General features: G+C 40.6%; 2 protein-coding genes across 2 annotated transcripts in view; one reads left to right on the plus strand and one right to left on the minus strand.

The window, feature by feature from the left end:
* Positions 1–5,725, plus strand: part of RPGRIP1 (RPGR interacting protein 1) — a 73,418-nt gene extending 67,693 nt beyond the window's left edge. Inside the window, 2 exon segments of the mRNA XM_049898613.1 lie at positions 3,472–3,602; positions 5,452–5,725. Coding sequence (XP_049754570.1) covers positions 3,472–3,602; positions 5,452–5,564 — 244 coding nt within the window. The 3' untranslated portion in view covers positions 5,565–5,725.
* Positions 5,726–6,428: 703 nt separating this feature from the next.
* SUPT16H (SPT16 homolog, facilitates chromatin remodeling subunit) overlaps positions 6,429–19,956 on the minus strand; it is a 43,817-nt gene continuing 30,289 nt past the window's right edge. The window contains exons 15-26 of the mRNA XM_049897581.1: positions 18,178–18,305; positions 17,536–17,671; positions 17,321–17,447; positions 16,949–17,067; positions 15,542–15,667; positions 15,086–15,198; positions 14,725–14,800; positions 14,143–14,312; positions 10,922–11,051; positions 10,184–10,313; positions 9,965–10,042; positions 6,429–7,165 (exon numbers count right to left, since the gene is read on the minus strand). Coding sequence (XP_049753538.1) covers positions 7,020–7,165; positions 9,965–10,042; positions 10,184–10,313; positions 10,922–11,051; positions 14,143–14,312; positions 14,725–14,800; positions 15,086–15,198; positions 15,542–15,667; positions 16,949–17,067; positions 17,321–17,447; positions 17,536–17,671; positions 18,178–18,305 — 1,479 coding nt within the window. The 3' untranslated portion in view covers positions 6,429–7,019. The remainder of the gene's footprint in view (positions 7,166–9,964; positions 10,043–10,183; positions 10,314–10,921; positions 11,052–14,142; positions 14,313–14,724; positions 14,801–15,085; positions 15,199–15,541; positions 15,668–16,948; positions 17,068–17,320; positions 17,448–17,535; positions 17,672–18,177; positions 18,306–19,956) is intronic.

Consider the following 19,956-nt stretch of genomic DNA (forward strand, 5'->3'; position numbering starts at 1 on the left):
TTTGCTCCAGGTGGGTTAAGGCCAATTTATGCATCTTAGATGGCCACTTGCTAGTGTTTAAGACCCCAGATGCCTCTCACCAAAGTGAGATGCAGAATGTTTTCTTAATACATTTTGTTATGCCAATTGACCTAGATGTCCCCTGAAACCATGGTCCCCAGACTCCCGTCCCTGCTACTCTCGCCTTCAAAGCTTTTGGTTGTATTGAGGAAATTTCTTTGCTTTTGGCTTAGTCCAGTTGTACTGACTATCCCTGTGGTATGTGTTGCCCTTCCCTTCACCTAGAAAAATTTCTGTCTACTCTCTAGTTCATGCTTATCCCTCTCCCTCCCTCCCCACCCTCATAACCATCAAAGAATATTTTCTTCTGTGTTTAAACTTTATCCGGAGTTCTTATAATAGTGGTCTCATACAATATTTGTCCTTTTGAAGCTGACTAATTTCACTCAGCATAACGCCTTCCAGATTCCTCCATGTTATGAAATGTTTCACAAATTCATCATTGTTCTTAACTGTTGCATATTATTCCATTGTGTGAATATACCACAATTTATTTATCCATTCATCCGTTGATGGGCACCTTGGTTGCTTTCATTTCTTGCTATTGTAAACAGTGCTGCAATGAACATGAGTGTGCATATATCTGTTCGTGTGAAGGCTGTTATTTCTCTAGGGTATATTCCAAAAAATATATATATATATTTTTTATTTTTTTATATTCCAAGGAGTGGAATTCCTGGGTCGTTTGGTAGTTCTATTTCTAGCTTTTTAAGGAAGCGCTAAATTGATTTCCAAAGTGGTTTTACCATCTTACATTCCCACCAGCAGTGTGTTAGTGTACCAGTCTCTCCACAACCTCTTCAACATTTACTATTTTGCGTTTTTTGGATTAATGCCAGCCTCATTGGAGTGAGATGAAATCTCATTGTAGTTCTGATTTGCATTTCTCTAATAGCTGATGATGGTGAGCATTTCCTCATGTATCTGTTAGCAGCCTGAATGTCTTCTTTGTTAAAGTGCCTGTTCATATCCTTTGCCCATTTTTTAATTGGGTTATTTGCCTTTTTGTTGTTGAGTTTTTGCAATATCACGTAGATCTTAGAGGTCAGACGCTGATCAGAAATGTCAGAGCTAAAAACTTTTTCCCAATCTGTAGGTAATCTTTTTAGTCTTTTGGTGACGTCTTTGGATGAGCATAGGTGTTTGACTTTTAGGAGCTCCCAGTTATCTAGTTTCTCTTCTGGTGTTTGTACAATGTTCATAATGTTTTGTATACTGTTTATGCCATGTGTTAGGGCTCCTAGTGTTGTCCCTATTTTTTTTTCCATGATCTTTATCATTTTAGATTTTATATTTAGGTCTTTGATCCATTTTGAGTTAGTTTTTGTGCATGGTGTGAGGCATGGGTCTTGTTTCATTTATTTTGCAGGTGGATATCCAGTTACGCCAGCACTGTTCGTTGAAGAGACTGCCTGGCATGTAGTCATGCTCATTACCTGCCCTTTCTTGAGAAAATTTGGGGTAGAGGACAGCATTATCCCTCTTCGTTGTCAAAGCTCTCAGTAATGATACAGAAACCTACTAACAAATGCATGATTGTGTAGTGGGCTCAGCGTCAATCATTTTCAGTAATTCCTTCTTTTCAGCTTAACCGTGTTTGACCTTGCTCTTAAGAGTCTGAGTTTTCAGTCCTACTCCTGCTCCCTTAGCACTCTCTATTAGCCATTCTCTAATATTTGCCTATAATAACAATTAATAGCCATGTGAAATGTCCAGAACAGGCAAATCCCTAGAGGCAGAAGGTAGGTCAGTGTTGCCAGGGGCTGGTGGGTGGGGAGAGGTGAGGAGAATGAGGAAACACTGATGGATATGGAGTTTCTTTCTGAGGTTATGAAAACGTTCTGGAATTACAGAGTGGGGAATGGTTTCACAGCACTGTGACTATACTAAAAACATTCAATTGTACACTTTAATATGGTTAAAATGGTAAATTTTTATCTCAAAAAATTTTAAAATAATTTTAAAAAATGTTTTTTGGTGAAGGTTGACACAGCAGTTTAGGTTCCCATTCAACAATTTCTATACAAGTTGTTCAGTGACATTGGTTACATTCTTCACAGTGTGAGGAATTATTTATTCATTTATTATTATTTCCATCTGGTATTCCATTTCCAGAGGCCTGGTGGTGCGGTGGTTAAGAGCTCAGCTGCTAGTAACCAAGAGGTCAGCAGTTTGCATTCACCAGTCGCTCCTTGGAAACCCTATAGGGCAGTTAGTTCTACTCTGTCCTATAGGGTCGCTATCAGTCAGAATGGACTCAATGGCAAGGGGTTTGGTTTTGGTTTGGTTCAGTTTCCATTAATCTAGTTTCCCTGCCCCATACGTTCTCATCTTTGTTTTAAAGTAATTGCTGACCATTTGGGAATGTTATCTTAATTAAAAAAATTAATGTAAAACCTTTGAAGTTGGCAAAAGTTTTGTTTATATATACTTTCACCATAATTAACAAGAGAAACCAAAAAAAAAAAAAAAGGGCAGCGGGCCATATTTTGCCCACAGGTTGTAGCTGGCCACTGTTTGGCTTGAAACAATAGACATTTTTTAAAACCTAAAAAAAAAAAAAATTAATAGGATTATTATAGATTGTACCAGTTTCTGGACTCAATATCATTCTTTGCTAGGCTAAGTCAAGGCAAGACTCTGTCTCACATACTTTGGACATGTTATTAGGAGGGACCAGTCCCTGGAGAAGGGCATCATGCTTGGTAACATTGTGGGTCAGCAAAAAAGAAGACCCTGAAGGAGATGGATTGACAGTGGCTGTAACAGTGGGCTCAGGCATAACAATGATTGTGAGGATGGTGCAGGACCGGGCAGTGCTTCATTGTTTTACATAGCGTTGCTATGAGTCGGAACTGACTCAACGGCACCTAACAAGTGAAGGTCATGATGATTTTTACTGACTGCTCACTGCTTGTGAGGCACTGTGCCGTACACTTGGCAGCACCACCTTTCAAGACTCAAAACAACTCTAAAGAATAGTTTTTATACTCAGTTTGCAATTCTGCATTCCTTCCGTTTCCTGTAAGAAAACAGGACTGGCACCCAACTTTTATTTAAAAATTTAAAACCTCTCCCTCTAATTTCTTCCATAATCTTGGTTTTTGTGCAAGTCTCCACTATCCATAGGAAATCTTTCATCAAAGTTATAAACGATCACACTAGGGGTTCTATTGAGACAACTTGATCAATTGCACTACCTCAAGAGTCTTCGTTCCCTCTTCTCAAGGCCTGTTGTTCCTTCAAAGCATACTGATTCCTCACTTTTCTACCACTGTCGTCTCATAAAATGGAGGCAAAGGAAAGACACCGTATCATTTATGATTGCTTTTATCCTTATTATATTTTTAAAGCCAAAGGGTATCAGTAGTGCTGAGTTAAATGAACTTTTTTTTTTTTTTTTCTCATTAGTTTGAAGTTTACAGTGGTAAGTGAGCCTATGGATGATGAAAACAAAGAATGTCAAGAAGTAGGATATGCATATCTTGAACTGTGGCAGATCCTGGAATCAGGAAGAGACATTCTACAGGAAGAGCTAGACAGTGAGTAATACATGATTGTTCCATTTGTCTTCAGGGAAACCATCCTAATAATGACTTTTTTTCTTGTTCTACCTTCAGTACCTAATTAACACTGCAAAGTTGATCTTGAAGACAAGATTCATTATATTCCTCTAGTGCCATTCAAGTTGTGCTCTTGGGCAAGCTATTTAACCTCTCTGTGCCTGTTTCCTCATATATAAAATGGGGATAACAGCAGTACCTACCTCATAGGGTTGTTGTGAGGACTTAAGAGTTAACATACTTAAAGTGCTTAGGACAGTGCCTGGCATGTGCTAAGTGCCAGCTCTGTATTAGCAGTTAGTCTTCTACAGCTCTCACTCCCAATTTGTACTCCTTCTGCCTATTCCCCACACATGCCATGCTTCCAGGCCTCCATGCCTTTTGTACTTAAGGAAAATTTCCTTATGTCTTTTCTAGTGATCACAGTCAGAATCACTAAGCCAATGAATGCTTCACAATTTTTAGTTTGAATTTTTAATCACTAAAAGAAGAACAGTAATTTCCTAATTATGGCCTCTTCCCACACAGGCTTTAAACATGTTGGTTTAACTGTAAAAACAAAACTCTCCTTGCTAGTCCTGCATCTGCCTTTTCTCTCATCACTTATAAACTCAGCTCCTTGATAGCTTTGCTGAACGATCAATCCACAGTACTACTTCTGCGCCTCTTAAGATCACAGTTCCATCCCAAGCACTCTGCCCGAAATCTCCTGCCATCTTGTCAAATTCAATTGGTTTTTATTACTCATCTTACTGTACCTTTCTAAACCTTGGTATCATTGCTGTCCTTTTTTAATACCATTTTCAGGACATTCTGACTTCCCAAATCACTCCCTGGGTGATCCTTCCGTTTCTTTTACAGGTTCTTCTTTCTGGGTTTATTCCTTTAAATGTTGCATTTCTTTGGCTCAATCCTTTTTTTCTCCACATACTCTGTTCCTAGGTGATTGCATCCACCCCAAGGTTTTAATTATAACTTAGGAATTATCTCAAATCTAAGTTTTTTACCTGATTTTTGATAAAACTAGGCTTACAGCAAACCAATAGATGTCTCTGTTTGTATGCTCCATTCGTACCTCAAAGCTCCCCCAACTAGAAATTTGTGCCTTACTTCCTCTTAGTGAATGCCACTGTCCACCATCTACCTTGTTACCTAAGCCAGGATGATCAATTCCAAGCTTTTCCTTACTCCTGATGATCACAAAATTCCACTAATTTCATCTCTTAAATATTTTGAATCTGTCCCCACCTCTACACCGTTACACTTTAGACCCTTTTCGTTTCTTTCCTAAATTACTATAACAGCCTCGTAACAACCTTGGTCTTCTTGTGCCCCCCTTCCACATTATTCTGTAAATAATAATCCTTCTAGAACCCAAATAAAAAGTCACTTTTAATACCTTTAGTTAAAGCTAAATACTTTAGAAGACACACAAGGCCCTTCATGATCTGGGCCCTGTGTATCTTCAGTTTCATTTCTGCCACTCCTTGTAATTTTCCAAACCAGCATGTTTTCATGTTTTGGTACATACTTAGAAATTTTTAACTTTTTAAGACTTACCTTGGGAATGGTCTCCAGGAAGTCTTTTCTAATTCCTCCATTCTGGGTTAGGTGCTGCTTCTGTGTGTCCGCAAAAGCACCTTCAGCTTTCATTTATCATAGCTGCTGGCATACTATATTGTAATCACTTTTAATTTTCCTTTCTCCTCCACTAGACTAGAATTCCCTAGAAAGTGGTGTAGTAACTTAGTTCATTTAGTATCTCCGGCACCTAACATGACAAATGCCAGGTATTCAAGTGTTTTTTCTTTTTCTTCTTTCCCAACAGTTGTTAGCCCCGAAGACCAGGTCACTCCAATAGGAAGGCTGAAGATTTCCCTACAAGCCGCTGCTGCCCTCCATGCTATTTACAAGGAGATGACTGAAGATTTGTTTTTGTGATATAATAAGTGCTATTCCATTCTAAAATCTGAGGGAACAATAGTAAAAAGTCTCATAAAGTAACTTGCTATACCATGAATTTGGTCTGCTGTGATGTCTGGTATCTCTCTTAAGAATGAAAGCATAGAATGAAGAAAGTTATCTTTGTGATACTAACTTGAAAAGGCATTTTTGTAAGGCCTTGGCACCTTATCAGGTGAGAAGCAGGCTTGCTTTCAAGAACTATAAAAGAACTGTCACAAAAGGTAAATTTACAAGAACAAAACAACGACAACAAAAAAAACCCACAGTTTATTTATCTTTTAGTTCTTCCAAAATCGAAAATATCAAGTCCTACTGCTAAGGAGAAAAAACAAACAAATAAACAAAATCCAAGACCCCCCTCTTCTCTTAGTCACAGAACACAGAAGGAACTGCAGTGGACAGGTGGGTACAGAGAACCAGGAGGGGGAAGATGGCAAGATAAACTCCCCAAATACTTAAAAAAGCTGTTCAACAGAAACTGTGATAAATATAGGACAATGCAAGACAAGTAAAAATAAGGAGCAGCAGTGACGAGAGGCTTTGTTGTAGATGTGGCCTGGCCTCCCTTCCTCTTCTCTCGTCTCATCAGGTTATTCTAGGCCCAAGGCATGACTTGCCCCTTCCAGATCTAAATGATGCTCCTTTGAGCCACCTCTAGATTTCACTAGAAGCAGTAGGAGGCACAACCATTCTTCCTCAGATAACATGTCAGAAAAGAAAGAAGACAGTGGTGATTTTGTCTTCTACCACTGTCATGTGTGAATTTGTAGAGGATGAAACTGGGCCCGGAAGTGTCACTGCTTCTTATGTCTTCTAAGGCAGCAGAAGTACCTCAAAATCGGCATGAGGCAAGTAAGCAGGCAAACTCTGATGGAGGCACCAGCCCAATCTGCCTCACTAGCTCAAGTTGTTTGGATTATCACAACCATTAGCAAATTCCAAGAGCCTTTTCTTGAGTACTGCAAAGATGGAACTTAAAGAGTGGTGAGGAAGGTCATAGCAGTAAGGTAAGATGAAGGATCAAACCTGCTGGTCAAGAACCATGGTACAGGTAGTTAAGGGTCACCTTGTACCAATGTCTTGGAAACACAGCTTCAAGACACCAAAGAATAAGATGTCGGAAGCCACTGATGTCCTGGCAGAAGGTGACAGGAAGAGAGAGGAATGAAACAATGTTTATTAACAGCGGAAGCCTCCGCCCTTCTTCAAGAACACCTCCTCCCTTGCCATCTGGATGGGGCCATTGGCACGTGTCCTGGTGGGCCTGGAATTCCCCGAGTAGATTGGTCCACACAAATGGCCCCCTAAACCCATAAACACAAATGGCCAAACTTCAAAAGAAAACAAAAGGAAAAATACAGTTTCTATGTCATGTAAAATTTCGAGGGGTTGGCTGGAGGAAGAATGGAGCTCAGGGCCAAAGTTCAGAAGTTACTTCCTCTTTTTCTTGGGTGGTGCAGAGCTGTGTCTGGAACCACGGTTAGAGCCTCGGCCGGAACTGTGCACAGATGCCTTCCTCTTCCGGCTCATACTTCGACTCTGTTCTTCCTCTTCCTCGTAACGACTTTCGCGGTCCGCTAAATAGAAGAGAAAGAGGCGTTATTAGTTAGCTATAAATCTAACAGGACGGGACAGCATGAAATGGTGCACAGAATTTACTTTGGAATCAGAGCTGAGTTTTAATCACTACTTAAGCACTTACTAGCTATGTGGCCTTGAGCGAGTACTTAACCTTTCTGAGCCTTGGTTTATTCATTTATAAAATGGAGAATTATTTTAGGATTAAATTGACGGGGAACTGCCAGAAATTCAAGCCAGATTCAGAAGAGGACATGGAACCAGGGATATCATTGCTGATGTCAGATGGATCCTGGCCGAAAGCAGAGAATACCAGAAGGATGTTTACCTGTGTTTTATTGACTATGCAAAGGCATTCGACTGTGTGGATCATAATGCATTATGGATAAACACTGCCAAGATGGCAATTCCAGAACACTTAATTATGCTCATGAGGAACCTGTACATAGACCAAAGAGGTAGTTGTTTAGAAAGAACAGGGGATACTGTGTGGTTTAAAGTTAGGAAAGGTGTACAGCAGGTTTATATCTTTTCACCATACCTATTCAATCTGTACAGTTCGAATCCACCAGGCAACTCTATGGGACAATTCTACTCTGTCCTATAGGGTCACTATGAGTCGGAATTGACTGGATGGCAACAGGTTTTTTTAATTCAATCTGTACGCTGAGCAAATAATCCGAGAAGCTGGATTATACGAAGAACGGGGCATCAGGATTGGAGAAAGACTCATTAACAACCTGCGTTATGCAGATGACAAAACCTTGCTTGCTGAAAGTGAAGAGGACTTGAAGCACTTACTAATGAAGATGAAGACCAGAGCCTTCAGTATGGATTACACCTCAACATAAAGAAAACAAAAATCCTCATAACTGGAGCAATAAGCAACATCAGGATAAACGGAGGAAAGACTCAAGTTGTCAAGGATTTCATTTTACTTGGTTCCATAATCAACACCCATGGAAGCAGCAGTCAAGAAATCAAAAGACTCATTGCATTAGGCAAATCTGCCACAAAAGATCTCTTTAAAGTGTTGAAAAGCAAAGATGTCACATTGAAGACTAAGGTGTGCGTAACCCAAGCCATGGTGTTTTCAATCGCATCATATGCATGCGAAAGCTGGACAATGAATAAGGAAGACTGAAGAACTGATGTCTTTCAATTGTGGTGCTGGCAAAGAATATTGAATATACCATGGACTGCCAAAAGAACAAACAAATCTGTCTTGGAAGAACAACCAGAATGCCCCTTAGAAGCAAGGATGGGGAGACTATGTCTCACATACTTTGGACATGTTACCAGGATGGATCAGTTCCAGCAGAAGAACACCATGCTTGGTAAAGTAGAGAGCCAGCGAAAAAGACGAAGACCCTCAAGAAGGGCTGACACAGTGGCTACAACAATGGGCTCAGGTATAACAATTTTAAGAATGGCGCAGGACCGGGCGGTGTTTCGTTCTGTTGTACACAGGGTTGCTATGAGTTGGAACAGACTCAACAGCACCTAACAACAACAATATAACCTCTGCAAAACCCCTATCACAGTGCTTGGGACACAGTAGGTAATAAATATTTCTTTTTCATCTATAATTTACATTTGGGTTTTGGTTTCAGAGAAACTAAACTAGCACTATGAAGATATTTCTAACCTGGAAGAGACCCAGAAAGTTAGACAAATATGGGACTTAGTTTTGGAAACTGAATTGCCTAATTCTGGAGCCATATATGACACATGGCTACCCTGGCTAGAGCAACCTGGGGGCTTAAGCAGATGAAGAAAGCTTCCAGTTAGCCAAAAATTTCTATTTAGACAAATTTCAGACTTCATTTTTCCCCCTTTCATCTATGAAGTTTTAACTGTGGTTCCAAATTTAAGGTTTTTAAAATTATGGTGAAAATATACATACCAAAATATTTGCCAGTACAACTTCCACATTAACAATCCAAGGACAAGTTGTGCCACCATTCTTGCAATCCTTTTCCAAAATATTCTACCACCATTAACATAACCTCAATGCCACCCCAAACAAAAACTCTCCCTTTCCCGCTCCCTCCCACCCCTTCTATCAAGAAACAAACCCATTGTTGTTGAACTGATACCAACTCAGAGACGACGCTAGACAACAGAGTAGAACTGCTGCATAGGGTTTCCAAGGAGCGGATAGTGGGTTTGAACTGCCACCCCTTTGGTTAGCAGCTATAGCTCTTAACCACTGTGCCACCAGGGCTCCAACGTATTTGCTTACTTCATATAAGTGAGATCATAAAACTAACTTCTTATTTCGCTCAGCATGTTTTCAAGGTTCATCCATCTGTTGTGGCATGCACCAGAATCTCATTCTCTTTACGGCTGCATAATATTCCCTTGTATGGCTACACACATTTGGTTTATCCATTCATCTGCTGATGGACATTTTGGTGGTTTTCACACCTTTTGGCTATTGTCCAAATCAATTTTGTAGTGTTCTTTTGTTAATTCTTAACGTTGTTGTGTGCCCTTGAGTTGATTCTGACTCATGGCGACCTTATAGGACAGAGTAGAACTGCCTCACGGGGTTTCCTGGGCTATCATTTTTATGGGAGCAGACTGCCAGATCTTTTCTCCCTCGGACCTACTGGTGGGTTTCAACCGCCAACCTTTTGTTTAGCAACTGAGCACTTAACTACTGTGCCACCAGAATGCCTTTAACTCTTATTAGGCTATCAATATCCCAAAATACTAAAATGTGCTAGAAATCTGTACCTAGTCAAAATAAAATAAAAAAATGACGTTCCCCCTCCCCAAAACAACAAAATTACCTTTTCGGGCTTCTTCTTCTAGTTCATCCCAGTCCTTTCCACTCTCTTCTTCGCTGCCCAATGACTCCTTGGAATAGTCTGAAATAAATGGATGAAGTATTACAATTAGACAAGAATGGAAAGGAATGACGGAATTCTTTCCTTCTAAAAAAAAAAGTAGTTTGCAGAAGTGGTATTAGATTAGGAAGCTATGACAAACTTTTTCTTAAAAAGATTAACCTGATTCCTCTGCTTCAGATGAATAGTCTTCATCACTATCCTCCTCTTCCTCTTCATAGTCATCTTCTGAAGGGTTAAAAGTCTCATCTTCAATTTCAGACTCTGAGTCCCCTTCCTCAGCATCACTCCCCTGGTGGGTTAGAGACAGCACAATGCTGTTACTGATTTTGTTTTGTACATTTACTTTACTAATTTAAAGGATTAATTCAACCCACTGAGTACAGCAGCATTATTTCAGTTTCACATGGAAAAGACTTGGGTGACCAGGATATAAAAGGATGTATCTAAAGTTACTGGTAAGGTGCAAAGTGAAGACTGAGATCTACACACTGAAACTTAAAAGGAGCACCCTCCCTGCTGTTATCTTCCTAATTCATTTTTCTGAAAGACTCAGTTCATTCTTCCTTATCAAGGGTCATTAACCACAGAAATAGACAATTGATAATAATGCATTATGCGGAGGTGGGAGGACCATTTTTTAGAAAACAATTTTTGCCGAACTGCCCTGAAGAATTTTTTCCAAATGCTGAGGAACTCGTGCAGAGGCCAGTTTTTATAATCTCAAAGAAATCTTGTCAGTGGGGACCAATGTCCAATCAATCTTTTTTCTGTAAAACTTATTTGGAGAAACCATAATGCATTTTGATCCTCACATGCTGGTTATATGGCTTTTTCCTAACTGCCCAAATGATAGCGACCAACACTGTGTACCAGAACAGAAACCCCGCACTCACGCACCTCACCCTCAGGCTCTAGGAAAGACCAGCCACCTTGCTCGAAGAAGCCCTCAGGGTCATCAACAATGGTCTTCATGATTTTAGTCCAGTTGAGGGACTGTACGCCTTCTGTGTACTTTAGGTCACAGGAACTGAGAGAAATGACACCACAAAGTCAAAACCAAGCATCGATGTTTTCTTAAAGTGTTCAATGTCATCTTGCATCCCTGAAAAGCAGATAACCTTTCCCTAAGTATATGGTAGCAGGTATTCTTTGCACTGTGCCATTAGAGTATCCTCAAATGACTAATATTTCTCTCCCAGAGCACTAGCCCTCATGACAGAAGAGCATTCCAGCTGAAGTAAAGGTATTCTCTCAACCAACTCCGAGCTCGTGCTTCCCCCCACTTCCACTTCCTTCCTTAAGTACCAATTTCCCTTTTCTTCACTAGCCTTCCCTCCTACTCAGCCATGTTTTTCCCTCTCTCACTGATTCCACTTTTTTAGTAAGCAGTCTCAACTCGTGACCACTTCTGCCATTTTTCTCCCAGCTCTGATCATTCATACTACCGAAACTAAGGAAGAGGGACAACTGTCACTGGACCTAGCTCTCCCTCTTCAACCTTCCACTGCTTTCCTATGTTTTCTTTATTTGAGCCAAGGTCTATCTGAAAGTAGAGACTAAATTTATTTTTAGCACCTGAAGTGCCCTGTATTTAGAAGGTACTCAAATGATTTTCATCTGACTTTCTGCTACCCACTTCTATTGAGAGCTGAATCAATTACAGTAGGTGGGTAAGAGAAAAGAACAAAGAAAATGACAATAGTAAGGGTAACAATAATAAAATTTCAGCATAAAATCTGCCTGAAAACCAACTGCATAATTCTACATACCAAACCAAACCCGTTATCAAGTCAACTCCAACTCATAGCAACCCTACAGGACAGAGTAGAACTGCCCAATAGAGTTTCCAAGGGGTGGCTGGTACATTCGAACTGCCAACCTTTGGTTAGCAGTTGTAGCTCTTAAGCATTGTGCCACCAGGGCTCCACAATCCCATAAAAATAAAAAAACCCGTTGCCATCGACTCGATTCTGACTCATAGCAACCCTACAGGGCAGAGCACAACTGCCCCATAGTGTCCAAGGAGCATCTGGTGGATTCTAACTGCCAACCTTTTGGTTCACAGCTGTAGCACTTAACTACTACGCCCCCGGGATTTCCATAATCCCATTTACCCACTATCATACATACGGAAACTTCTGCCTCCAGCCATGATGGAGTAACAAGGACTAGAGTTACCCTTCCACCTTGAACAACTAGAAAAACCAGGCAAAATACGCAACGACAGTTTTCACACACTGGCTAAAAGGCAGCACAAGACTATAATCCTTGAGAGAAGGGAAATAAGGTCTTATTTTATAGTTGCCCCAGTTTTCCGTCTGGAGGCAGTTCTCAGGCTGCTGTGCAGGAGGGGGAACCAACCAGAACCTGGTGGTCACTCAGAGGTAAGAAAGAAAGGTTCAGGGTGGCTGAGATAGCCAGAACATGTGAGGCAGAGTCCTGGAGAAGAGTTACAGAAGGAGGAAGCCCTGGAGATTTCCCGAGGGGTCCCTTCATGTCTTTTGCTGAGGGCTGATCTACATACACATGAGAAGAAACTACTGGCAAACCAACACGGGAGAGCCGTAGGCCAGACAATCCCCAGATCTCACACAGAACAGGAAATCACCACCAGGTAGAATGGGAAGACCTCACAATACATGGGGCATCAGGCAGAGTCCTCAGAGAGTACTGCCTCAGCAGTCAGGCCAGAGTAGCCCTAAACTAAAGGCTGTTCTAAATCTGCACTAACAAAGCTTGAAAGATCAAATGGAATCCAAGTAACTTAACTGTATGCTACAATAAAACCCCAAAATTAAATAATACAAGAAAATTCAGACCCAACAATGTGGAGTCGCAATGTCTGGCAATCAATCACAAATTACCAGGCTTACAAAGAAGCAGGAAAAAAATCAATTAATAGAAACAGATGTCTACTAATTGGTGAATGGATAAACAAAATGTGGTGTGTGGTACAGTCACACAATGGAATACTATTGTTGTCAGGTGCCACCGAGAGTTAATTTCCGACTCACAGAGACCTATGTGACAGAGGAGAACTGCCCCATAGGGTTCTCTCGGCTGCAGTCTTTACAGAAGCAGACTGCCAGTCTTTCTCCTGCATAGTTGCTGGGTGGGTTCGAATTGCCAACCTTTCGGTTAGCAGCTGAGCACTGAACACTTGTGCCACCAGGGCTCCTTAAGGAAATACTACTCAGTAATAAAACGGAATATAGTACTGAAACACACAACTTGTGTAAATTTCAGAAACATTATACTAAGTGAAAGAAGAAAGATTACATTCTGATTATTTCTGGAAAATTTCAGAAGAAGCAAAATGTACAGTGACAGAAACCAAGTGAGGGGAGAAGCCTAACTTTAAAGGGGCACAAAGGAACTTTTTGGAATGACGAAAATGTTCTATATCCTGATTGTGCTGCTGGATGCAGGACTGTACACATTTGTTAAAACTAATCAAATCATATATTTAAATTGGTGAACTTTATTACATGTAAATTGTACCTTGATAATGCTGATTTTAAAAAGCCATATACCTTTATACATGTATTTCATAGGAAAATCCTTATGGAGACCATAAATCTCAATTTTTCTCACAGTTTATTTCTTAACTCTCAATCAATTTCTCCAGAGATTTATAGCACCTCCCAGTTTCCAGTTACTGGAACGGGGGGGCTAGGCAACTGTACTTATGGCTATCCAAACCTCACATTTTCTCTAGAGGGTGACATTCCCTGTTTAGTGGGGTTCTGGCACTTCTAGGAGAAATTCTTCTAGAAGAAGTGTGAGCAATGGATGTCAAAGCCTAAGAAACGTTAAGATATTCTATACCTACTTTCAGATCTTTACACATATATCAAGTAGAGTCAGAAAAAGGTTAAATTTTGATTTTTATTGTGTAGTATTGCTGGGTACTCAGAAAAAGTCAACAACCACATATCTAATAGATACCTGAAATTTCAAGTCCTGGTCTACAGCTCAACCTCAGGGCAATCTTACCTTAGGCACACCAAGAGATTCTATGTACAACACATTCACACTTGGAGGAAGGCAGCAGAGACAAGTTCTGTAATAACAGGGTTCCTGGGGGTGAATGGAAGACTGCTGGCAGGCTTACTTACTTTAACCATTCCTTGATGGGGTCAAGGGAGGCTACAGGAATAGCATTGATCATTGTCACTTTCTTGCTGTAGTCCTTGTAGACTATTACCATATCAAAGTTCTTCAGGTGAAACTGGACCCTCTCAAAGTGGATCAGCTCCACTTCATCCAATGTCACCACAAAAGGTGGCTGTCAGGGAGGAACTAGATCATTATCATATAAATATTTCCCCCACAGCACTAGCATTTTCAAGTACTTTCAGGAAAAAAATCACTACACAGGACAACAGAACTATTTTTTTGGAAAGACTGCGGCCAGTAGAACATAATAAAAAACTCCAATGAAAAGACCTACAAAAAACCAAATTCTTCCCTCAGGGAGAACAAATCTAAGGCATCTATGAGAAGAAATTATTAAAAGAAAACCTACTTAAAGAAATTATTTTGGGACTCATCTGTTCAATGAGTTTTAATTTTAAGACAAGTAAATATCAAAAATGAAAACCAGGAAAAATGATTAGGATCTTATTTTCAGAACATCTACCTTCCTGCTTTCTTTTCTCTAACAATTTTCTTATCAAAAGGAGAAAAGAAATACTCACCCATTCTGTAGCATTTACCAGCGCACTACTAGTCGGCTGAAGGAGGCAGGTACTCCTATAGGGAGCACCATTAAATCTGAAAGAGAGTGAGATTAGGAACTCACATAAGGCTGGGTTTATCACCAGAGAAAGCGCCACAAGACATACAATCCGTTCTCTTCCCCACGCCAAACATGCCTCCAGCACACTCATTTCCAGAGAAAGCCTCTCAGTTTTAGCCACTCACCTAACCCTTATAAATTTTCAAGAGGGCATGAACATCTCAAAGGAAAAAGGCTAAATAAACATTAAAGGAAGAATAACTGGTTTTTCTAAAAGGCAGACTGATCGAACTTCAAGTCAAAAAGATGAGATATGTTACCCCAAGTCCCTAAAAGGCACTTCAAATTCCAGTTCCTCCTTCGTTAGAGCCTCTACTTTCTCAATGAAGTTTTTAAAGGCTGTTTTCAGTTTGTGCCTCATTTCTCGTTCCATCTGTTGAAGAAAACAAAACAAAACAAAATAACTATTTGCCATCTCTTTACTTTTTAACAGTACTTCCCCTAAAAAAGCCTGAACTGTTTTGTAGTCTTCAATGCTTATAACCATGACACTAATATGCAATGTATCACAGGCCACAATAACATCAACTGGAGAGCTGAGCCTGAACCTAAGTCTAAGCCATAAGCCACTGCACGATGCCACCTCAGTGGATACTTGAGTTGTTCTGCACAGAAAGGTTCAAGGCTTGTTTACAAAACATAACACTTCCTCACCTCAGATTCAGACCTCACCCCACCTAATTGCCCTGTAAATAAAAATACTGAATTTCACTGGCCTGCTCAGCATAGAGGTCGTCACGGTCATGCATATGCTGATGTTTCCCCAGGTCTGTGGTGATCTCACCCACTTCTGTGTAGAACTGCACATCTGTGTGCCGCTTCTTCCCAAACATGATGGCGTTCTGAGGGCATAACGCAGAAGGAAGAACGAAGAAGTCAGAGGACTGAAGCTACAAAGATGCAAAATCCAAGAAACAAACACGAAAATACCTGTGTTGGAATTGGCTGTGATCCAAGTCTGGGCCTCCCACGGCATGTAGGTAAAAATAATTAATCAGATGGTTTATCAGTATGGTGAAAGTTTTAAAAAGTACCCCTATTTCTTAGAATGGACTTTGGGTATTATGCTGGTAACAAATTGTGTCTCAAGGAACAATTTTCTATTTCATAAACAGGAATCCAGAGAAGAGTTTGTATATTTTGGTGGTCAGTATGTGTCACACCAAAGGAACAAACATAAGCAGGAACGGACAGGGTATCAACAAAATAAAGGCACCAGTTGTCCAAAGCAAAGACCCATAGATGCCAAGCTGACAGGACACGTTAAATGTTCTCTTATGACATTTTTCATTTGTTCATTTACAATTACAGTATCTATTATGAAACAAGCGTCCAATCTGAAGTATGAGCCATTTAAAGCTAAACTAGTGAAAGTCAATTTTTCGCTGTGGAGATGAACAGAATTTTATATTGACTGCTGAAATAACTAAGTTCACTGACTCACTTTCTTTGTTGTAGAACATGTGGAATATTCTCTCTGCAGAAAATGTGGTATTTAGTAAAAATCTTAGTACCCCACATACACTAAAAATTTTATAATCCAGTTCATCTCACTCTGCTAAAATGGCACCTGCCACTTTGTATCCAATTGCTAATATTATAGTCGCATTTAAAAAGAAGTTACATCATGGATAGCTAAGACACAAATAAGACACACACTAAGACTAAGACACACACACACGTCTAAGTCACATACCCTGTTCAAATGCATGAGTAAGCAGAGGAGGGGGCACCACAAATTATCAGTGCTTAAGGCCCCAAACCAAAAAACCAAACCCGTTGCTGCTGAGCTAATTCCAACTCATAGTGACCCTACGGGACAGGGCAGAACCACCCCATAGTTTCCAAGGAGCGCCTGGAGGATGTGAACTGCCGAACTTTTGGCTAGCAGCCATAGCTCTTAACCACTATGCCACCAGGGCTTCCAAGGGCCCTACATGCCTTTAGCCCTGCCTATAAGCACCACCTACATGCTAGGCACTGTGGACTTCATAAATACTATTTATTCAATTCTTATAATCTTATAGGACACGTAATCTTCTTCATCACTGTTTTACAGAAAAGAGGCTAACGAAGTTCAGTTTGTGCCCAGGATCACACAGCTAGTCAGCAGAAAGGTATACCTTAAGGTGAAAGTGCAAGACAATAATCATTTCTCCATCACAGGGCTGGAACAAAGCATGCTTGATGTTATTGTACAGAATATCCACCTTGTCTCCTCGAACAGATGTGAAGCGAAATCCTGGAAGAAGAGAAATGAAGCCAAGTGTCTAGCAGCATCATTAGGTCAGGCAAAGAGCACTGCATTCTTCCCAGCTGATGTGAACAGGCTGAGAGGAAAAGGCAAAACCTGCACAGAGCTTCCTTTCCTTTTGGCCACAGAACAAAGTGAGGAAGGTCCCCACAGCATTTTCCTGCCCTGCTATGTTATCTGATTTTTTATTCACGCAAATGTGGCCATGATGAAACTCAGGCACATGAGAAATCATCCATACCATTGACATGGGCCTCCAGCGAGCCTTGCATTCTCTTCTGGGCAATGTTTGGGCGAATGTACAGATCTTTTAGTTTGGGATTACTCCGGTTGAGGTTGATCACCAGTGAGTCTTGTTTCACAATGCCCTGAGGTGAAATACCATTATCGTGACTCCTCATGTAGCCTTTACATGTCCCCCCAAAACCACACACGTCCTTTCACACAAAGGCTCACCTCCTTCTCTTTTTCCTCTGCTTCCCGAGTCTTATAACGTTTCTGTACTTCTTTTATAATTCGAAAAGCATTCTGAAGGTTCAAGGCTGGCACTGTCTGTTCTCCAGGTGCCTTCATATTTGAAGCTCTGTATGTACTATAAAAAGAAGAGACGTTATAGAATTTTCCTCACCAGGCCAGGGAACTAGCACCTGTTCTTGTATTTCAAAATAGCTTACTCCCTCTTAAGAGAAAAAGGTTATCACTAAGTTGTGAGAGAATGCCTAGAAAGCAAAAAAAATTTCCCTTTCTCCTTTCTTAAATGGAGACTATTTTAAATGGCTAATCCATTAAAATCTTGTCCAACATCCCCAAGTAATCCCATTCAACACCATGAAGGAAACAGGATCCAATGTAGCAAACGTTCTGAGGATTCTATGACAAAATACGTGTAGTAGGTATAAAAATTTTCATGAGGTTTCGCAATTAGGTTCCATTGCTCAATATAGTTCACAGCCAACAAGGTGATCCTAAAAAAGTGCCACTGAGGGAAGCTTTGCCTGTTCACTAGATGGGGAGGATACAGTATGGAGAACACATGCTTCTGAGGGCGCCCCTGTGGCCAGCAGGGATTCAGGCATGGTTGTTTTCCTGGGGACTCACATTTCCTTGACGAAAGTGGCTTCTGGGTTAGGAAAGATGTTGCCCTCATTCCTGCCCAGAGCACTGCCTGGACAATAGAAGTTGATACGCAAGTAAGTATAGTCTCCTTCCACGGACATACTTATATTCTGTTCAAAAAAAAAAGAAGAAAAAGCATAAAAAAATGCTTCAGCAGTCAAACAAGTTTCTTCCCTAGATAAAGATTTGTCGTTAGTGATGTTAAAAGTTAGGAGTTTTTTTTTTTTTTTTTTTAATTGTGCGTTAAACTTTACAGAGCAAATTAGTTTCTCATCAAACAGCTAATAATACAAATTGTTCTGTGATGTTGGTTGCCGACTAGGACGTGTCAACAATCTCCCCATCTCTACCGTGGGTTCCCTGTTTCCATTTGTTTAGTTCTCCTGACCCTTCCTGACTTCTCTTCTTTGCTTCTGGGCTGGCGTGCTCCTTAGTCTTCTATACATGACAACTATGAAGCACGTTCTGTGAACTATGAAGCAGGTCTATAGGTCCAACAATGTGTTATTCTTGGCCCCCTACAGATGCGTCTCATCTTTGGCTAAAGGGTGAACTTCAGGAGTGACTTCAGTACTGAGTTAAAAGGGTGTCCGGGGGTTGGGGGAGACGCACTCTCAGGGTTTCTCCAGACTGTCAGACTAGTAAACCTGGTCTTTTTTGTGTGTGTGTGAATTAGAATTTTGTTCCGTATTTTTCTCCAGCTCTGTGTGGGACCTTCTACTGTAATCTCTGTCAGAGCAGTCAGTGGTGGTAGCTGGGTACCATCTAGTTGTTCTGGGCTCAGTCTGGTGGAGGTTCTGGTAGTTGCGGTCCATTAGTCCTCTGACTAATCTTTCCCATGAGTCTGGTTTTCTTCATTCTCCTTTGTCCCAGTGGGGATGAGACCAGTAGATGTATTTTAGGTGGCCGCCCACAGGCTTTTAAGTCCCCAGATGCTACTTACCAGTTGGATGCAGAACATTTTCTTTATAAACTATGTTATGCCAATTGAGCTGGATATCCCCAGAGACCATGGTCCCCAGCCCTCAGCCCAGTAACTCGATCCCTCAGGGTGTCCAGATGTATCTGTGAAGCTTTAATGACTTTGCCCTGGTCAAGATGTGCTGACTTCCCCTATACTGTGTACTGTGTCTTACCCTTCACCAAAGTTACCACTTACCTACTATCTAGTTAAGTGTTTCTCCCTCCTCACCCATCCCCTCCTTGGTAACCATCAAAGATTCTTTCTGTGTGGCAACATTTTCATGTGTTTTTATAACAGTAGTCTTATACAGTATTTCTCCTTTTGTGATTGACTTATTTCACTCAGCATAATGCCCTCCAGATTCATCCATGTCGTGAGATGTTTTGCGGAATCATCATTTTTGTTAGATGTACCATAGTCTGTTCATGCATTCATTTGTTGATGGATACTTACACTGTTTCCATCTTTTTGCTATTGTGAAAAGTCAATTCCTCACAAGAGTCTAGCATGTAAAAACTTAATGTAAATCTAACAAACTATACTTTAACTCATTGTGTCCTATGACTGTTCCTCAAAAGAATGACTGAGTTCTCCAAGTACCTTGTGCTAAGTATACAGCTACAGCTTAAATAATGCTTAAAGTTCAAGGAAAGACAAGCAAATAATGCTTCTAGACTAGAATATTTAGCTTTCTAGGAAATGAGAACTGGAAGGGAGAATAATGGTAGGAGATAAGGGTGAGAGAGAGAAGGCAGCAAAATGAGAAGGGCAGAATCAGAAGGGGCAGAATGTGGGAG

Source organism: Elephas maximus, chromosome 10 (assembly GCF_024166365.1).
Source record: "Elephas maximus indicus isolate mEleMax1 chromosome 10, mEleMax1 primary haplotype, whole genome shotgun sequence".
Taxonomy (NCBI): domain Eukaryota; kingdom Metazoa; phylum Chordata; class Mammalia; order Proboscidea; family Elephantidae; genus Elephas; species Elephas maximus.